At 37.3% G+C, this 22,066-nt stretch overlaps 2 protein-coding genes across 2 annotated transcripts; both read left to right on the top strand.

Moving 5' to 3' along the window:
* The first annotated feature begins 1,431 nt into the window (after positions 1–1,431).
* On the top strand, positions 1,432–9,928 carry LOC131784280 (zinc metalloproteinase nas-15). The gene is made up of 9 exons (XM_059101078.2): positions 1,432–1,570; positions 3,153–3,329; positions 4,178–4,301; positions 5,291–5,382; positions 6,020–6,103; positions 7,017–7,159; positions 7,600–7,681; positions 8,209–8,268; positions 9,207–9,928. Exons 1-9 carry the CDS (start codon positions 1,501–1,503, stop codon positions 9,320–9,322), a joined length of 948 nt encoding a protein of 315 aa, XP_058957061.2. The 5' UTR covers positions 1,432–1,500; the 3' UTR covers positions 9,323–9,928.
* Positions 9,929–11,541: 1,613 nt separating this feature from the next.
* Positions 11,542–19,880, top strand: LOC131784289 (zinc metalloproteinase nas-15). Its single transcript, XM_059101088.2, has 8 exons — positions 11,542–11,740; positions 14,856–15,032; positions 15,348–15,477; positions 16,302–16,393; positions 17,567–17,650; positions 18,009–18,151; positions 18,642–19,002; positions 19,277–19,880. Exons 1-8 carry the CDS (start codon positions 11,677–11,679, stop codon positions 19,384–19,386), a joined length of 1,161 nt encoding a protein of 386 aa, XP_058957071.2. The 5' UTR covers positions 11,542–11,676; the 3' UTR covers positions 19,387–19,880.
* Positions 19,881–22,066: the final 2,186 nt, after the last annotated feature.

The raw sequence follows: 22,066 nt of genomic DNA, 5'->3' as shown, positions 1-22,066 counted from the left end.
TGACGGTTTTTATTTGAATTGCACACTAAATCACAGGAATTGTTATTTAAGCTAATGATTGGACAAAACTATTTTTCTTTTTTTATTTAAACAACTGTTTTAGTTCAAATTTACATGTTAGTTGGATACATCATGCTATGTGTGAAATTGTCGGAGAGCGCCCTAGTGGGAATAAAGTTTCTGAGTTGTACAACGTCGTAAAAAATCAAAAAAGGCCCCTCGATTTTTAGATTGTAGTGGAATCATAAGAAAGAAATAGAGGATCCTTTATAAGTATTATATTTAGAAAAAGCCCCAATTTCACTTTAGCTCAAAGAAGTGGGAAATATCCAAAGTAAAATACCTTCAACAGGCTGCCACAACTAGTTTTCTCATTTTGTTTTTTCTCCCGTTTTTATTGTCGCTTAAAGTAATTATTATCAGCACTGTAAGCACATGGTTTTGTGTTGCTTCCTCTAACTTAGCATTCCCTCAGGCTTGTTTAGAAGGTTCCGGCCTTTCATCAAACTGTTTCCCCTCAAGTTTTTCGCAATACCATTGCTCATACCTAAAAAGGGGCTATGCTCTGAGTCTACGGATGTAGGTCAGAAAAAAAGGGAGTGTGGTCAAATACTCGTATCTTATTTGTATTGATATCTAGGGCTTCTTAACCGCAATTTTTCAATTTCAGGTTTAAGTGTTGATTAATTGTTGAAGAAAGAGTAAAAAACAAACAAAAAGGAAACAACGGGAAGATAATTAAAAGACGTCATATCACCTATAGGATAGCATGTCGATGAAATTAGAGCTGGATTAGACGAATTGAATTGAGATATCGATCTTTTAGTTAGGCGTGTAACGAGCATAAGTTATCTAGCAGTCTGTTCTGAAAAAAACAGTTATCACCAAGTTTAGTTAACGTAGCACTCATCTTGCGTAAGTTTGTCGCCATTCCAGTTTCCGCCGCAATCTTGACCTGTTGATATCAACTTCATGATGTAAGTGCTAATGTTCCCACGGTCTTCTTGCGCATTCCAGTGGACCGGAGATGTTTGCTCTGATATACTTGCGACGCTAGAATTTGTTGATGAAATGTACTTTAAAGGAAATACCGTGCGTACGAAATTTCCCGCTATTCTGTTTGCAAGCACAGTCAAAAACGTTTGACCTCTCGAAATCGAAAAGTTTGTCTAAATTTGTATCGCTAAAATACTAATAAATACAAAAAAAGTGTAACTAAAAGAAAGCAGAACGACCCAATAAAATATTGATGAATAAAATGTAATTCTTAATTTGTAGGATACCGTCCATCAATTTTTGGCCCAAAACGAAATATTGCTCTTGCCGAAACGGTAAATTTGCGGTTGCCTGTATATGCATTAGTGGACATCAATATTAGCTATTGTCGATACCAGCCTGTAACTGGTTGACACTCTATATAAATTCGAGATGCGGCCTTGAGATTTCACTTTAAGACAACAGATTTTCACAGGTATACAGTTTATGTTAAACTAACTCGACATGAAGTGGTTGGTAGCTCTTGCGTTGTTCAGAACAGTTCTCTGCGCACCACATGGCCATACTGCTGACGGTAAGCTTGAGGAATCACAGAGGCTATAGAAAATGTCAAATCTGTCATCATGAACATAATTTTATCATTAATTTTTTAACCCTAGGGGTTTTGGTCAGCAACATCTCTTTTATGAACAGTATTAACATTAAGACCATCAAGTTATGCGAGGTTAAAAGGTTGAAATGACCTCCACTTCTCAAAATAACTGAAAAAAACTTATAGTCTAAAAGCACAGGGACGTTTTATGAGAGTAGACAAGCCAGATGTGTTACGGATTATCGTTACAACCTCGCTGAATAATTGTCTAGGATACTAACGCATCTGTTTACATTTCTTAAAAATGGCAACTGGTCGAACCTGCTCCCATTAAGCAAGCGAGAAAACAAGTCAAAGATATCCATTGTTTTGCTCGGTTTTTTTGCCTTTTTTCTTTTTTAACTATAGAGATATAGAATGATTCATCAGAAATTATCTCAAAAGAACTCGTCGAATGATTTGAATGATTTGCTCCAATGGTATTGCGCACGTGACAAGCGTACATAGGCATAAACATAACTGTCGGATTTAAGTAGTGTTGACTCCCAAAAGTCTACGGCAAACCAGTTGGATGATGATAATGATAATGGCTAGTGCACGTATTTCACTCCGTTTGAATACTGACAAGGAAAAAACATAGTTGCAAGTTGCCGTAGAATGAATTTCAATTTCATCCTGCAAGCGATCGGGAAAATCTGGTTGACTTCCTGCACTTCACTTAGTTTCTCGTCCAATCTACGTGCGGCACTTACACCTTTCGCTATAAAAATAATCATAACGATCACTCAAATCCCTATACAAACAACTTCAATTCAAAGTGCGACTAAAGTAAAAAAAAAAAAAGGTTGTCTTAAATATACAAATTCCCTTAAGATTCGGGCTTGTACGTGCCATTCTAAAAGCAGTTCTTGTTTTCTTTCGAAATGACCGGCTGTCCCTCGTGTTTTATGTTGGGAGAATTTATTTCAAATTAATTCCAGGCCAAGACGAGATGACCTTCTTTGCGATATATCGAGGAAAGCGTGACAAGCGACATAGATTTTCAGCAAATCTCAATGTCAGCATTAAGTCTATTTACAAAGCGAAGGTGGCTTTCTGCTAAATGTTGCATCTCACGAGCAAACCAATCTTGCTTGTTTTTGGAACAAAATGAAGAGTACGGTGGTTTGGTTAAAAGTTCAAGGACAGCCTCAATATTTAATGAGTTAATTCAAGTATTAGTTAAAACTGAAATATTAATCGATAGAGTTACACGGTCGGTATCTCTAAGGGTTGGAATGTGTAACACACCACGGATATCGCATATTTTCATCGGAATTTCCGGAAAGATATTAGATAGATCTATCGGAAGGAAAGACGATTTCTTTGCCCAAAAAATGCAGAAACTATCACATTCCTACTCAAACTTCTTAAAGGAAGACAGTTTCCCAAGCCATAAGGATATAAAAACAATAAGAGCAGAATAATTATAAGTCTTATTGTGAGGTCCAAGTCTCTGATATATCGCCTGCTATATCACGCGTTTAGATGAGATTAAGCTATCTTTATTTTCATCATTTTTCAGAAAATGAGGGTATTGAAAGCAAAATCCTAGTTGAAGGAGACATGCGTCTTACAAAAAAGCAGGTGTATAATATCGAACACGGACTGGATGTCGACAGCTCTCGAAAACGAGGCTCAATAGCAGATAACTCTCTATGGCCGAATGGATTGGTACCCTATGAAATCCACCCAAGTATAAGTAAGTTCATAGTAAGTCTGTAATTCTCTGTAATGGATTCTCTGTGATCCCAGGTATATTTATTTTCAAGGTTAACCCTCGGAAGTGCATCTAAACTCATACCCCCACCGTGGTACGAAGTTATAAGGGTGCGGTGGCGGTAGTAATGTCATCCAACATGGCGGGCTGTTTTTCCATTATAATTTTTGTCTCGTCATGCCCCCTTCCCCTCCCCTCCCCCTGTTTGTATGTCCAGGGTGAAGTGCACGTTTGGCTCTATAATAACGAAACAAAAATTTGTAAATAGTGAGCCCGTCTACGCGTGTGCCATCCGATGGTATCCGGTTAGATCGCTCCATGGTTAGATCGCTCCAAGTCAGATCGCTCCATACCGAAGTCAGATCGCGATCAAGTTGCTGAAATATAAAGTGATCGACGATTCGTTCACTTGAACCCACCAAAGCGAATTACCAATGATGAAATAAGTGTTTCAGTGTGTAATAAATGATGAAATTTCCCTTATCCTTCTGTCTTTTATCAACCTTCCACGTTAGTTTTCTTCATGGAGCGAAGTAACTTATGTATGGAGCGAAGTAACTTATTTGATGGAGCGAACTAACTTTCGAGTGGAGCGATCTGACTTCGGTATGGAGCGATCTGACTTGGAGCGATCTAACCATGGAGCGATCTAACCGTAAACCCATCCGATAGATCATAAGTGAGAAACAATCAAAATATGTGTGAAATTCAGCATATCATTTAAGTATGTTCAGACACCTCTCCTCTCCAGTTAGGTTTCACTCGACCTCTATCCACTTTGACACCAACAACTTCCAAGTCTCTGACCACCTGGTATATTTTGCTTTAAGGTGGTATTCCTCGCGCTGTGGAGGCCATTAATCAAGGATTGGCAGAATGGACTTCAAAAACTTGTCTCCGATTTAAGGAAAGAGAAGGTGAAAGAGATTACATCATTTTTGGCGATGGAGGAGGGTAAGTAAACGTCAATTGAACGTCACCGTATGAGTATTTTCTCCTCTGTGATTGGTTTGTTTCCAAGAGTTGTGAATGCATGGCTCATTTTTAAAATATGTTCTATTAGCGGTTCTCTGTCGAACGGCTCTCCATCTGTTGTGTATTTTAGAACAAGGTACCGATCCTTTTGGCTTTTTTAAAACTAAGAATAAAAAAATAAGAAAAAAAAGGCATAAGAACCATGTCTGTCCTCAAGAAAGTAGCGGCTGGATCTTACTACTAGAAAATCTTCTCCATGCATTTACACTCCGATTTGTGCAGAATAGAATTTGAACAGTTTGACGCTAGGCAAGAAGATTTAATGTCTCAAGATAGGATACCCTTAAATTCCGAGATGATTATCCCGAAATTACAATCTCTGTTCTTGACGAAAAAAACATTAAGAATCCATAACCTTCGATACTGAATTTTATGGCCAGAAAACTTGCTAGGTAAAGATAAGTCCCCTTCGAATGACAGTTCAGGGTATGGAAATTCTGATTAGCTGTCACAGTTATCGAGAGGGTATTAATCTGACTTTTCCAGCTCAAACTATGGACTTCCTGACCCGTTTCAGAAAAGGCCGTGCCGTCATAAGATTTAAGCTCCCATCATTCCTACCCAATCAAACTTACTGCAATGCCATTAACATGCGGGAGACTTCCTTAATACACGCGATGCAATAAAGAAAAGGTCCCAGCATGATTCTATTTTAATTTATTCAATAAATACATCACAATCCTCTAATTATTATAATTATATATATATATATATATTATTATATTATATAATAATTAATATTATATATTAATTAAATAATATTATAATTATTATATTATAATAATTAATATTATATAATAATAATACATATATATATTATATATATAATTATTATAATTAGTGGATAGAGGATTGTGAAGGAATTCTTTACATCTCCAGTATTTACTTTGTTCACTGTTTATAATTAGATGCTGGTCATATGTTGGTCGACGTGGAGGTCGCCAACCGATCTCTCTAAGTAACGGCTGTTGGTGGAGAGGAACTGTAACTCACGAAATTGGTAATTTTCATTTTTATCCTCGGTTTTAGTTTTTTATCACTGCTTTTTGTTATTTTTCTGCGACTTAAGGCAATAATAAACATTTAAAACAAAATCATTAATTAGAAAATCGATGAAAGGGTCTTTCTGTGTTACATCTATATTGGCCAAATTGTTCCAGAGCTAATGGTACTTAGAAACCGTTTCGAAGAGCGATTTTCAGAGAAGTCTGTTAGGCATAATTCTAATACGGAAAACTCAACTTAAGAAGAAGTTAAGCGCAACAGACAACTATATCTTTTCATGAAGGTCGGGTCAGGTCTTCTTTTTATTGTCCTATTCACGTTAATTTGAAATAATTGACTTGTCCTGATATTTTGGTATGAGTAGTGTTTGCAGCATACCTTAGGGCAACGCAGTATTTGGCAAATCTAAACCCTTTTCTTTTACACTGTTTGTAATGTTTTTCTATTGCATTTTATTTTCTTGGACTCTGCAGCATCCCCAAGTGTACAAACCCTCCTCATATTCAATGCTAGGTTAAACTGAGTTTCTTCCTCTTTGTGGACATCTTTCAGTGTTTCTCGATTGATACTGAAAATTGTGTCAATTAATTACAATTTGTCGTAATCGCAATCTAATTAAATTTCTTCTCCAGCTCATGCACTTGGTTTCTACCATGAGCAATCACGACCTGACAGAGACGAGTTTGTTACGATATTATGGGATAACATTGAAACAGGTACGTTATACTGCTGCTTTGGTTTAGGCAAAGATTGATAGTCAACAATGAGAAGTCTTATCGGGGTGAAAAATCCAATTAAAACTAACTTGGCAAATACAATAGTCGAAGACAAACAATACTCGCTGTGTGTGCCTGCTGTACAATAAAGAACAGGGTAATGTAAGTTGTAGGGTAGCCTTGTTGCCACGATCTTCTGAAATTAAGCCTTTGTTAGAAGATTTGTTCCTTTCCAAATCATTTCTTTTTAAAAATTTTGTTAAGCATGTGCCCCGTTACAAAAGGCTCATGCAGATGCAACAAGGGTCCAACGCAGTCTTTAAGTATGTGCGGAGGAATATAAAAGCTGCTTGGCATCATATAGTTCCTTTGATCATTGCAGAACCATCTTTGAATCATCCCACCGCTTCTTATAATATGTCAGGAAAAAAATATACATATGTTTTTTATACAGTAGAGTACATATATATACTCGTTTTCAAATACGTTGAAATTTTAAAAAATATATGAAATATATACGCGTTTTCTTTTTCCATTAAAAAGATTATGACATAATAAATTATAGGGACAATTTTACAAAAGGAAAGTACAATAGCTGTTGTCCAAATAACCAAAAAGTATAGATGGAAAGAATCAGGATGTATGGTGATTGTTTATCTCACATAGAGCGTTTGGAACAACTCACACGAAAGAACCTGGCTGGTAACACCTTAATTCAAGTGAGAAAGCTATATCGAGAAACACCTCCTTTAAGAGGTTCCATTTATAGCGATTTGACTTGGAAATTTGTGCTATTTTGAAAAAGTGGCTGCTAATGAGAGGTGGTCGCAAACGAGAGGTGGTCGCAAACGAGAGGTGGTCGCAGAGGGAGGGTCGACTGTATACGTAATTTTTATGTATTTTTTAATTTCAGACAAAGAGAGTAATTTTCGAAAATACAGCCGGTCAACGATTGATTCTCTTGGTACTCCATACGATTATGGGAGCGTGATGCATTATGGGGCATTTGCATTCAGCAGAAACAACCAACCAACAATAGTGGTTAAACAAACGGGGGTATGTAAAAAGCAAGGTTTTTAAAGTTCGTCAAACTGAGTAGTAAATGGAAGATCACTCGAAGTCAGTGCAGAGGTAAAGGGACATTTCCACCCCTAAACGCGACATCAACTACAGAATCTTTCTTAGCTTGACTAACCAGAGTTTGATATGAAGAAAAATATTCATTTAATTAAATCTTTGATTATAAGGTTTCTCTATTATCAACTTTGTTACTGGAGCTTGCCCCGATTTCCGTGGTGTCTAACATGCCAACGCCACAATCACGACTAGTAGGTAAATTTTTTCTCCCTTCTCTGCCTCTCTTGCTGGAGCCGAGAGGCAAAATTGTCACCACATAGAAGTTTTGGTAGAGTCACCGCCACTTGGCGACTTCGACTCTCAATCATGCAAAATTAATCGATTGCAGCTCACTTTTATTGTATACTTTCATCTCCTAGCAAAAAATTGGGCAACGAAATGGCTTAAGCCCTGTTGACGCAGAGCAAGCGAATCTTCTTTATCGATGTGGCCTACGAAAAGGTGAAACATTTGATAACGATATGAAATATGAGACAGGGAAAAATCTTATATCATAAATCTCTCATCATTATATGGACGATGAAATGGATATGCAATATTCTTTAAGAGTAAGACTTTTTCTCTCTTCTTTTGCTTCTTTATATTTTGCTTGTTCTTATTTATTTGTTGTTGTTGTTGTTTTTTTTTTGAAAGTCTTAAAACGCTGTAAAGTAGTATATCTATGTCAAAATAGGCGGTTAAGTTTTTTTTTTCCACAAGATTTTTCCATTCTACCATATACATACATAAAACAGCAGGATGTAAAGGTCTTGGGAAGGGCTTTGAATCGCTTAATTGTCCCAAGTTATATCTGAGTGGTTCACGTATATCATGAGGTTTTAAGAGTACCTTCAACATGGCGGCGCGTCTTCGAAGGGATAAAGGTTTTGATCTCAGACAAAATACCACGTTATTGCTATTTAAACCTCATCGCAATATTTTTTTTAACATTCTACTGAAACTTTTCATATCTATTTCTGTATCTGTAGAAACCACAACTTTGCCGCCAACAACTACTCAACCGCCAAAGACTACTCAACCACCAACAGGTAAACTTTAAAAACTGCCTCGATAAAAATTGTTCATCTCAATATAACCTGGAAACTATTGCGTGATTCAACTGATAGATCTTAACGAGAACAAGAATAAGTGTCTTGAGAGAACTGAAGAGAATGTGCTGTCTTTTTGATGAAACATGCAAATAGTGAGACATTCTCGACTCATCGAATAATGATGAAAATTTGCAAACCTCTTCTTGTACTCTCCCTGTTATGGTCAGCTGGGGACGTAAAATAAGTCACACGTTCCAGACCGTTTCAGATTTTGCCGATATATTGGGAGATCGCCAGAAGTTTGTCTTGGTGGTTTGCAGACCCCAAGTTATTTGTGACTCGGGGGTGCTGGTCAAGTAATTTGACGACTAGCAGGAAACTAAAGCAATCACCGACACCGTATAAATAGGAGCGTCCGCCCTCTTCAGTGATCGCCAGTTATTGCAGAAATCTGGGACGGATTTTCCAGACTGTCGCCGACTATCCCAGACAGTCGAGAATGTGTTTGATTTCGATCGAGTTTTCATTTGTCGGAAAACTCTGAGACGGTTGGGAAACAATGAAATCCCCGATCATCCAGGACTTTAAGGGTAGGGCAGGGAATTTCCCAGGAGGGGAAGGGAAGTTGTTTTGGCCTCTCCTGTCTAAATTGGGGAGCATATACAAAAGGGTTGCCTTTCTTTCTGTGTGAGCTACAATAAGCCAAGTATTCCTCGCAAACTGACGCACAGCGCATGATACTTCTTGGAAATGTAGCTGATTTAAAAATACTTTGTTTTTTGTTTTGTATTGTTTTTTTTTAATAAGAGAACCCTGCCTCTTTTATGGGAAGGACATAATTGGAACTACTTTTATTATCTACCCACAGCATTAAAAAAACAACTCTTGATTGGATGTAAGCACCTAATAACTGATTTTTTTTTTCTTCATCGTAGTGAGCTGTACAGACAACCTTTCCGCGAACCTCTGTAACATTCTGAAAAGTGCGTTTACTTGTGTACCCAGTTTCGTTTCCTCATACTGCGAGAAGACCTGTAACAAGCGATGCTAAAAGCTGTTAGAACTTAACGTGTCTCATTTCCAGAAATAAGCAATCAAAGAAAATATTTCCTCTTTTTCTTAAATTCTTTTTTTTTTCCACTCCTCTTGAAGTATTCTAACATGATGGTTTTCAGGAAGAAGACTAGTTGATATTGGACAAGTATAGAAAGTCAACAGCAAATTCTTCTAAGCATTTTGCGCTCATGGTTGTAGCGTTTTTAAGAAGGAATTGATATAAAATGTTTCTTTATTGATTATACAATAAAGTAAGGGCTTATTGGAAGGTTTGTGGGCTTCCTTTGATAAAAAAAATGCTTAATTTTTTTTAAACAAAAATAAAATTTAAGGGAAAAAATGCACCTGAATATCCTGGGTGCTCTTGGATCATACGTGAGACATGATCCTAAAACTCTAATTCCTATAACTCCCCTTCTTCAGCGCGCTCCTTTTGTGCAAAAACCCCTTCAATATTTTCCTTGAAAGGGGATTCTTTGTTCCACTCACGTAACTTTCGTGTCTTAAGATCTCAGGCGCAAGAATCATGAGAACAGCGCATTTGAATAACCACAAGCTGTTGCATGAGTTCATGTTGTATGTTATTGAAACTGGTTCAATAAAAGCGGCGCCCTAAAAATGGTTTGTCTGTAATAAAAGATCGACAGAACAGATATATTCAAAACTTCTATTCCTGACTTTCACCCACGTGATACTATCCTTGACAACGGTTGCTACCCGCCATCTTTGTGCCCCTTAAGCGTAAACAATCACAGAGAAGCGTGAAGTATGGTTCGCACAGTATAGTTGTTGGATGTGATTTTTAAAGCGGCGGAAAACATAAAGTAAGCTTCCATTCCATCCCCAAAATCGTTACAAACCAAGGACAAGAGCACGAAGAACGCACAAGAAATAAAAAGAAAACGCTGGATTGCGGCCATCAGTCGAGACGACACAAAAACAAAGAGAGTCCTCGACAGCGAACGAGTCTGCGGTCGTCACTTTGTTTCCAGAAAAGCTGCAAAATATGGGGACGCTTTTAACTTCGACTGGGTACCAACTCTTAACCTTGGAAAGAAACAATCAAAGACGCCTAAAGAGAGTGATGCCGAAGCAGAAAAAGCTAGAGACGAAAGGGTTAAAGAACGGAGGAAACACGAATTAGAGCGACAAGAAATCGAAGCCGCTAAGAAAAGAAAAGAGTTGAATCAAAGTGGACTCCCTATCCTTGATATTGCTTCAACTGCTAGCTCATTTAGCTTATATACCAATCTTAACGAGCCTTCTTGTAGTACAAGCTGTGATGGTGACGAAGAAACTGACAAGATCATTCAGGTAGACAAATTAACTTCGACTGATGACTTTGAGATACTATGGGAGGAACAGAAAACGCTAAAACAAAGACATAAAAATTCAATTATATGCTTACAAGCTTTATACATCGAGTCTGAGACAAATATTACTTTAACTGTCCTGAGAAAGCTCATTTTTACACTAGTCTACCATCCTATGAAGTCTTTATGATAGTTTTCGAGCATGTAGCTCCACATTTGTCACGACGACCTGGTTCTACAATATTAAATAGATTTCAATAACTTTTTATGGTTCTGATGAAACTCCGTTTGAACGTTGCATTCCAAGATTTAGCGTACTGATTTGTAGTGTCCCTTTCAAGTGTGTCAAGATATTCTCGTCGTGGATAATTGCTATGGATCTGAGGCTCTCTGTTTTATTCATTGGCCTGACAGAGAACAGTTTTGGAAAACTATGCCGATATGTTTCCGATACACATTTAATCGAAAGGTGATTGTGATCATCGATTGCTTTGAAGTGTTCATCGACAGACCAACAAATCTGCTGGCTAGAGCCCAACTACCTCCACTCTGCACTTTCTCTAACATAAAAGGCTACTTGTTGACTCCAAAAAGACGTCAAACATGTAAACATTAATTTTATAAATGGGCAGAATTAAAATCTGCTCAAATATAACTTATATGATTTGTGGGAATAGACATTATTTACGACTTTAAGATCAACTAGAGAACTATTAAGCAAACCGACATGACAAGCTCGTTTTTATCATCAGTCATTTTTGATATGTTTATTTGTTTTCCGGAATGCTTTTGAATGACGTATCACTTCAACACTGAAACGTGAGGCGAATAAGTAGTTTTAAATAAATGCATTTTTGTTGCAATTAAAAGAGATCAGTATTGACTCAATACGTGACAAGCCGATATAAATTGATGTTGAATGCTCGGATGACTATAAAGTTCTGAAATTGTGTTTGCTGCATTTCGTTTACGAAAAGATCTCGTTTAGCAGTAGTCAGAGCTCAAGTCAACTGAGTCAGATTTATGTCTTCAGGAGATGAGGTGCATTAGCGTCCTTTTATTGATCAACACTGGCTTTGCCGCTGTACATAATCCTGACGGTAAGCTTAATTGCTTTATGAGTTTGAGTTTGTTCAAGTTATAGAACTGTTTATCGGTGCCTTTGACTATTTTTCCTTTTGGGTTTACCGTAGATTACCTTCAAAATCGGTGAGATTAAGCTTTAAATGAAAATTTTCCATTCGAATGATGGATAACCCGGCAAAGTTTGTATCACATAGTAATATGCATTCGTGATTATTGCCAATTGCCTGACGGCAAGACTCAACATTGAAAACAGCTTGTTTTTTCATAACTTTAGGTAATAATCGTCAATCTTAGAACCTACAAAGATTTCATCATGGGCCACATTACAAAGATTGCAAGAAGAATCAAATTTATTTGATGAATCATTGTTTTCATAGATAGTTGCTCAGGTTCTATCATTATCAATATTACTGATGCTTTTTTACGGATTTCCAACACTTCATGCGTGGCATAGAATATTCAGACAATCCTATAAACTGTTTCTTGATCTTACTAGTAAAAAGCTCAATGCATTTTTGAGCTTAAAGTAAGTATTCCAAAGGTAGAAGATCGAATAACTTGATTCTGCTTCTTCGCACTGGCATTAAAAGGATGTAAGAATTAATGATTATTGTGAGAAAAACAAGATAAGAAAAAATACTCCTATATTGCCTCGTGAACTTTCCGGATAAGTCCCAGTTTCGGCTGATTCTTTCAGTGTTATATGATTTGAAGTTTCGTAGAATTGATTCAGAATATTTAAGCACGCTAAAGGCTAAGATAATTACTTACACCTCTAGCAAGAGCACGATCTACATTCATCATGCAAAAGCTGGCTTTTAAATGCGATAAATGGGTGCCCTTAAGGCACAGTACTTGTCTTCTTTTTAGAGTGCAAAGTAGCAACAGCCACTCAAACTTGATGTTTCTTTCCTTTTCACAAAAAGAAATGTTTTCCACACGTGTCTTTTATTTGATTGGTGTCTAGTCCACAAACCATATCGCAATTGACGCATCGATTTCAGAAATAATTTAAACTGATTTGCGGTAAACCTTTCAACGAGTTTTGGATTCCGTTCGTTTGCAACATGTTTTGTTCATCAAACGCAATAACAAGGTTAAAGTTCAGCCTTGTTGTATCTCTTCATATAAAGAAATGATTTCAAGATAAATAGACTAAGAAAGAACATAAAAGAGATACCAGTTCTTGAGTTTGAGTTAACATCAGCACCTCGAAATAAAATGAGCAGTTGGAAAAGTTATCACACATGCATGAGATAAGACACCGAAACTAAAGGATTTAAAAGAAAATCGATTTGTCTTGAAATCACGATAGTTTCTAGATGTCTTTGCTCTATTAATATCGGTTTACTATCATAATAATAATTATTATTATTATTATTATCGTTACTGTAAATAAGATTGTTATTGTTAACATTATTTTTATTATTATGATTTATCATCATTATTTTGAATAGATTTTGGGTCGAATTGGCTCTCTAAAAGTGCTTAAATTGAAATAGGTCCTTGTCCACCAGGGAAGCTCAATTCGGTATGATTAGCCAGCTAATAGAAATTCAAGTTTTGTTTTCCTCTGCTTTTAAGCCTAAAGTTTCAGAATGGTGACTGGAATTTTCATTTTTTTCTTAAATATTTGCCTTTGTTAAGCCATTTGCATCAAGCTCTTAACAAACTGCCGTCACTGTTTCTTTCAACCTTGACCCGAAGAACTTCTGTTTTTTTTATTCCACTGAAATCAGCCTACCATTCAAACCCAGATGAATATATCTATACTGTTGTATTAGGGTAAGGGTACTGCCGTCACTTCTGTCATAAGTGCTACTCGAGGTTGGATATTGGGGCAATCATTCGACAAAAAGTGGTTCATATCGATACATAATAGATCTGATACTCAACTATTTTTTCTCCTGTTGTGTTAAATAAAAATAGCAATCCTGAGTTCATCCTTCCTAAATGTACCTTTCGTGACAAAATAATTACATAAAGTAAAGCGTTCTGGGCTCCTAAGATACAAAATACACTGTGAGTCACCACTCTCGTTTTTGTTGCTGTATTGATGTCATCGAGTCATCGTTTTCAGGGCGCTGTCCACGTTCATCGGTCAAAGCACTTAACAATTACAAAGCTTCAAATTCAACATTGCAAGATTGGCTTGAAACTCATCGCCTCTCAGTTCAGATTTCCAGTGCTGAGCAATGGATACATAATTTCTACACAGGAACAATGCTCTCCTCCATTCATAACCCCGGCTTTCCAAACATAGCCTTACCTTAAGCTGAGTGGTGTTATCGAGTGCCTTGTGAGTGTTCGTACTCATTTAAAGCTAGATGACATTCTCAAAAAAAATTAGTAAAGAAAAAGAAACAGCAACAATAGAGCTCCTTCAAGTAATAATATTCAAGAGCCTTAAATTAGTTCCGCACAACTGATATAAAATGTAAAACACTCTGTTACTGTGGTATTCAGAAGTCTGTGGACAGCTTAAATACTATATTGGAATATCTTCCTTATATTCCCCATTTTCCTTCTTCTCGGTTTTCTGAGTACGATAGCAAGTGTGATGTTTATCGATCCAGTGAAGCAGAATTTCACAATAAACTTTCTTTGTCACTTTGTTTCCCAAGGAGGAACCCGTCGCGATTTTCCATTGTCAGAGTAAAAACTTCACCATATATATTGTAAATAACAATAGCCATCAATTTTAGATATTTTGCTATTTCCTCTCTTTCTCTGAATCTTTTGTCTTAGAAGGTTGTCATTTCTCATACTGTAATTAACAGTAACCATTAATTTTAGATATTTTGCTATTTCCTTTCTTTTCTGAGTCCTTCGTCTAAGACGTTTGCCATTTCATCGTTTTCACAGAACATCAGATCGAGGTTGGCCGTCATGCAGACGTCTCACTAAACATACTTCTGCTCGTAATACTATCTATCAAAAACTGCTTCGAAAACGTCATATCCCTGGGCCAACCCCACGCCTGGAATTGGCGGTGATTCCTTGTATTTTTTATTCAATTTTAACAGTAAAGAGGGAAGATTGATAAGCAAAAACTTCAGTGAGAAGAATATAACACAACTTTGTAAAATACAGTTTGGCACTAACTGATTCATGCTTGCCTGTCCTCAGAAAATTTTGGCTTGAGGAACTCCAGTCTTTTTGAAGGAGACATGCTACTTCCGGAGGAGCAGCGGGAAAGAGCAGAAGAAGGATTAGATATTGATGGGACTCGCTACAAAAGAGCCTCGTCGAGATCCAAATTATGGCCTAAGGGAGTCGTCATCTATCAGATCTCTCCAAGCCTCAGTTAGTTCATGTCACATTGTAAACCTATCACTAAGTCTGGCTCATAGTATGTCCTGAAACTATAGTCTAATTGAATATTTCACAATAACTCAAAAAAATATATGAGATCTTTAAGTTTATGGACTCCACGTAAATTCATCATGTGAAAAAAAAAATCATCGCAAAAGCCTTGTCTTTATCAGTGTGTTTCTCAAAAATTAGTTTTAATAACAATGGATTATAGCTGGATGGGACTCCTGTGCGTTTTAAGATGTGATATAAAAAAGCTGGGGAAACATTGTCATTAGACTAGATTTATCCCTTTTTTTTTTGAAGGTCGCTATTCTCGAGCGATGTCTGCCATCAGAGCTGGGATGGCCGACTGGACCTCAAAAACCTGTATTCAGTTTAAGAGAAGAACAAGCCCTAGTCAGAAAGCTTACGTTTTCTTCAGATATGGCAGAGGGTAAGCGTTATTAAATGATAAATTTCTGTTCCTCTATGTAAGTGTACAGTTTCCTTTTTGTTTGCTGGTTTGTTTTTGTTTATTTTTCGCTTTAGGTGGTTTTGCTGTAGTCATTGGTGTTAGTTATTTCTTTCCGATATAATTTTCTTAGCTCATTGTGTTGTGTCGAAAACGTGAAAAAACTTTTCCACGCTCCTTGTTATGTCACGATTATTCCCTTGATTTAACGATCCTACCACAACGCTTCGGTTAACTCCCTCACATAGCTCCCGGCTTATTCCCAAAGGACACACATTAAAAGTCCCGTTGTAAGCACGTGCAACAGTGCCATATATGGAGCGATAAAATACGTGCCACATACATGTATGTTTGATTATGTGTAGATAAATGAAATCGCTTATAAATGTCAATCAAATCAAGAATAATTAACGTATCGTTCATTTTTCAACCATTAAAGTGTTCCCTGTAAGGATGAAGTAGCCAACATGTTCCTTTCCCATTCCCCACCCTTCCCACCCACCCTGGAATAATTTATCTTGTTTATCAGTGAAACAATTACTTCAAAATGGTTTTGGTTTCTTTTTGTTTGTATTCACCCTGTTGTTGTTGTGTTTGAATGTTTGGTTGGTCGTTGAGGGAAAATCTAAAACGTCGGCCAGGCTGTGTTAAACACGCAGAAGCTTGGTCAAACAGATAGGCCGCAGTTTAAGATTATCCCATAATGATTATCCCTAATTTTCGGTCATCAATTTAAGTAGATAACGATATATTTTACAACGTGCAGCTGTTGAAAAAAGTTTTCATCAAAACCGTTTATATTACAGATGTGCATCATATGTGGGAAGAATTGGTAGGCGCCAAGATATTTTTCTCGCACCAGGATGCTGGCACAAGGGCATCTGTTCTCATGAAATAGGTGACTCTTATTCTATGAACTGTTATCAAATAGCAGCATCAAATTTACAAAGATTTAATTCCAAGAGAAAGAAATGTAGGGTGTCTTCCGGGTGTTAACAATTTCGCTAATATCATTTGACAAACTGATGGTGTGAGAAACGAAGAGAAGCATTTACTAAAAAAACAAAATTCTTCGGCTTTTTTTGCATCGATCGCGGCGAGGTCCACGCGTGATAACTAAGAACCAAATATTCCGCGTCTGGCGTGACCTTACTAAGTCAATAAGCAGTTGATCACATGCTTCTTATTATATTTTGCATCTAGCGGAGTCTCATCGTGGCTCTACGTACGCCACCCCGTGCAGCTCCCTTACGGGGATTTTTAATTTTTTTAATAATTTTTTTTTAATAAAAGCTCACACGCGGCGGTATAGGTCCCTGATTAAAAATATTTCCGTAGTTCTATGGGTAAATTTTGTCCAAGCCGATGGCGAACTGTCGAAAACGTAATTTCACACACAGTGGTACGTTATATGAGACTTACAACCAGAAATTACAAGAGAGAACTAGAAAGAAATGTAAGCATCTTTAATTTGTATGCATTCCATTCTTTTTATTTCCATCCAAGGTCACCACATTTCGCTCCATTCCACTCCACTTCACTCCACTCAATTCTACTTCCATTCCACTCCATTTTTCTCAATTCCATTTCATTCTACTCCATTTTACTTCATTCTACTTTCGTTTCAGCCTATTTCAATCCATTATATGCCGTTTCACTCTATTCCATTCCATTCTACTCAGTTCCACTCCGTAGCGCTTCATTCCATATCACTCGATTCCACTCTGTTTCATTCCATTCCGCTCCATTTTCTCAATTCCATTTCATTCCACTCCATTGTACTCCATTTTATTCCATCCCACTTTCATTTCAGCCGATTTTAATCCGTTATATGCCATTTCACTCTATTCCACTCCATTCCATTCCACTCCTTTCCATATCACTCCAATCCACTCCAATCCACTCCATTTCACTCCATTCCACCACTTGTCACTTCAATCCACTCCATTCCATTATATTCCAATCCAGTCCATTCCATTCAATTCTATTCCACTCCATTCCGCCCCATTTTACTCCTTTCCATCCCATGATGAGAGTTACGCTCTAAATGTAAATGTCTAAATTTTTCCAGGTCACGCTATCGGATTTTACCATGAGCAGTCCCGTCCTGACAGAGATAAGTTCATCAGGATTAATCGTGCTAATATAGTTTCAGGTAACTATTGGTAAACTCCTAATGCTAGAGGCTGGAGTCCAAACTCGGTAAATAAAGATGTAATGAGCTTACTGAATTAAAAACAACTTTGGTTTTAGGTGACGATTTCGAAAAGAAGAAAAAAAAGCACATTCGTGATTACAAAGAGTCAATGAATAAAACTTGACTTAGAAAAACAAGTGCCAGCGAAAGTTTCCAAGTCAACCTAATGGCCGACTTCAAGGTCTGTGGACGTGATTGGCTACATCATCAAAAAGGATTGTCGTTTGAAATATTACTTTCACAAAAACTATGAAAATTGTGCCTCGCTTTAACTGCAGTTCTTTTCTAACGGGCTGTATATTTTATTCGATTACAGGGATGGAATCTAATTTTTATAAATACAGCAGAGGGAGAATCGATTCACTCGGCACACCATACGACTATGGAAGTCTAATGCATTATAGGAGTACAGCTTTCAGTAGGAATGGAAAACCTACAATAGTTGCTAAAAAATCAGGGGTACGTTACTCAGGATAGAAAAATAGAAGCGTGGTTATTTCTTACAACCGTTTCTTGCTTTCCTTACCTGACATTCAATTAATGAATTAATGAGCACTCCAGCCACATTCGGCTTCAGTAAATGCGCCGTGTAACTGCGAAAACTGCTTCTTAAAATAGAACTTGTCACAGGTTATAGTCTCAAGGGAACCTGTTCATATTCTCTCATTGTATATATCTCATAGGTTACCAGCAGTTTTTGAGAAATGAATATGAAAGCGATCTTCAGTTGACAGATTAGTGACAGGATGACCATTTTTGGATATGCACATATACCACACGGGGAACGTTCTCTGAATCACGTGACCAGCACATGAGCGAGGCCTTATCCATACTAAGCCCGATAGATTGGCATACGAGAACACACCCAGCTCCACAGATCTGCAAACTTGTGGGACCATGAGAATTATGTTTCCCTTTTTTTAACAGAAACTTTCTTCATTTTTTCCAGGTTACTATTGGCCAACGAAAAGGATTAAGTTCCATTGATGCAAAACAGGCGAACCTTTTGTACAAAGCAGAGTGTGCAGGGAGGCCCAAGCCCACACCAAAGCCCACGCCCAAGCCCACGTCAAAGTCAACGCCTAAGGCTACACCCAAACCTACGCCAAAGACCACACCCAAGCCTACACTCTACGCCACATCAAAGCCCACGCCCAAGGCCACGCCCAAGGCCACGTCCAAGGCCACGCCCAAGGCCACGCTCAAGGCCACGCCCAACGTTATACCCAAGCCTACCCCGAAGGCCACACTCAAGCCCACACCCAAGGCCACACTCAAGCCCACACCCAAGGCCAAACCTAAGCCCAAAGGTGAAAAAGAAGCCTGTTAAGTAATAACTCAGCCTTTTTAGATATCTTTTCGAAAGAGTTTTGAGGGAAAACATTGTTACTGTTGTTGTTACATTGGTTGAACATAAATCTCATTAGTAAATAGAACCTTATGCCGCCAGTCTTAACACACTTTCCTTTTAAGATCTAGCTAAGCGGAATTCAATTTTGTAATTGCTGAATTTTTTAATTTAACTGTAGAGTAATTTTAAAGTTTATTTGGTTCAAACATCTTTTCTCCTTTTCCACCTCTCAGCAACTTGCAAAGACAGTTCACGCAAATGTCGTCGTCGGTCTTGGATACGCCGCTGCAGAAGGAGGAGAAGAATAAAAAACAAATGCAAGAAAAGCTGCAAAGTCTGTTGAGCAAGGAGAAGAAGAAATAGTTCATAAAATCCTAAGGCACAAGCGAGATAAGAACCATATTTAGCGGTTGACTTTAAGGGTCAATTGCATGATAAGAAGTTTAATTAAGTCCTAAAATAAACTCTGTAATGAAGAAAAAATACCGAAATAGTTAGCGTAGCTTTAAGGAAAGCTTGGTTCGCACCTGCAACACAATCGTATCAAGACGACACCAAGAAAAACATTACTTCTTTGTAATTGTTGCAATGTTTATCATGTCATATTCCTACTGTGCTGTTAGGTCTTCATCTCCACATAAACAGCGTGATGATATATCGATCTTTTAGGACGTTCTGCTTCATGAAACCAAATTAATGTGAATTCTGCTTGCGTCGCTAAGTCCGAGAATGTTATTATGTTGCCACAATGTAATCATACTTCAGACTTATTCTTGAGTGAACGAAGGAATTAATGCGTTCCGTAAATGCAAAAACCTTAAAAGTAAGCCTACGTGTTAGTGGCTTAAAGGCAAAAGATATTTCACGCAGTTAGGTGAAAGCATGTTTGTGATTTATAAAAGGGAAACCTTGCTTGAAATGTTGCCTTTCGGAGGAATAATACCCTAGTTTCTCCATAGTTTAATGAAAACATCCCCAGGGAGCTCAAGAAGACACCGTTGAAGCATCGTAACTCGGATCTCATCACTATTCTCCATGCCGTACATGGCTACAGACAAAGATCTGTCGTGAACTCGTACATGATGGTATCCTATCTTAAAACAATCTATAAAGGACAGGAGTTTCTATTGCATTCTCGAATTCTGACGACGTTCTAGTGGACGAAAGATTTTAGCTAAACGAAAAAAAATTAGGTTACAAGCTGAAAGGCAAGTAAAGCTGAAGGTAAAAACTGTAACCTGACAAATAGATACTACTAAAGAAGATCAATAGCTCTAAAATACTGGTCGTTTGTCGTTTATTTCCCAGAAAAACCTCGTCAACCTGAAAGCCTTCCTATTTATTGCTATTTAAACTTTCTAACGACGTTTAGAAAGTGATATCAACGAACATTTTTCTCAAAAAAAGTTCATTCTTGCCCTCAACACACCACTTCAGTATTTTTTTTTCTACATAAAGAAAAGTCACTCTGAAAGTTAGTTATAATCTAATTCCGTTAAACTTCCTTCCGTCCTTGGTTGAGAGGGGGCTGGGAAAATTCTCAAATGTTTTCAAGACGCAGTTAAGCGTTTCCTGAACTTGCGAGAATTCTTCTAACACCACTCGTGTGCAGATGACACTATATAGAAACGTAAAAGCCCTTCTACTACTGAAATATATATTTTTGTGGGTCAAAATAAGTATCGATATCCCTGGAAAGCAGACACGAAATCAAAGGGACGTTGATTCGGTACGAGCAAAATACTTTGAAAGGGTCATCGAAACACCATTAGATCCCGAGTTTATAGGAAAATTTCTTTATTTTTCCTTTCCAAATGAAACATTTTTGGTATTTTACTTTTATTTTTAAAATTGCTTTGGTTAAGTATTCCTTTTCATAAACAACGAAGAAATTATTTGCATTCGCTCTCGTTGGCCAACTTTCATTTAGCAAGTTCTATTTACTAATCAAAATTATCCAAGTAATACATTATTAGGTCGAATTTTCTGAGTTAGGGCCGCGAAAGAGGTAGGAATGCTCATATGGCGGACTAAAATAAAATGAACTCAAATAAAAGTTGAGATGTTTTTGCTAAACCTCAATGTGAATACTCGATGATTGACATGAAAATGCCAGAAATAGCAAGTTGGAAAATGTCCTCAAAAAATACTTATACTTAATAGATCACGTGAAATCTGAATGAGACCAATTTTCAGTAATCTCTCGAGTACCCTCACGTGATATGTACTTTAAAAAACAAAACAACCAGGGGTCAAAGCTTGATTGGTTTTGGATTCAAGCAGGTTCAAAACAAATGAATTAGTTAATTAATTAATAGATAGGTGAATGGATGAATGGATGGATTGATGGATAAATGGATAGACAGACTAGATAAATGAATAAATAATAAGCTAAATCATAGAGTTCCCTACTGAAATGCATTGCAAGAACCCGGCTCAAAAAAAGGTAATAATAATTAATCAGAACTCTGTACCTAAATAAACAGAGCTGCGGTTCTGCATGAATGATTTTGCAATGCACTACTTTTGCTGGTTGATGTAGGAACTCCTTGTTTTTTCACGATCCTCACTACTCTGTTAAGGTCGATTTGGTTATTAGGCTTTACCTCAAAACCTTATCGCTTCTCATATTGGAGTAACATGGAAAACTGAATTAATTAACACAGAGCTAAACGTCCTTAAACAGCAACATCGATATTCTGTCTACGAGCGCCTTTTTAGGAGCTAATGTCAACATACATCAGACAAACTGCGGCAAGTCACCCAAAATTTGCTTTTATTCCTACTTTCACATTTTGTAGCCCAATATGTCCTAATAATTGTGGTGTGTGGTGAGTAAGGCCTAAATGTAATAACTGTCCTAAATGTAATAAAGTCTTAAATGTAATAAACCTTAGATGCAATCGTTTAACTGCGCTGGTGCATTGTTGTCAGAGCTGACATTCACGTAGAGATGTTTAAGTGACAGGTGTTGCACCAAAGAATCCTCTGACCGATATTCATAACACATTGCGGGCTCGCTA

Source organism: Pocillopora verrucosa, chromosome 14 (genome assembly GCF_036669915.1).
Source record: "Pocillopora verrucosa isolate sample1 chromosome 14, ASM3666991v2, whole genome shotgun sequence".
Classification (NCBI taxonomy): Eukaryota; Metazoa; Cnidaria; class Anthozoa; order Scleractinia; family Pocilloporidae; genus Pocillopora; species Pocillopora verrucosa.
This window is presented reverse-complemented; position numbering and strand designations above follow the sequence as displayed.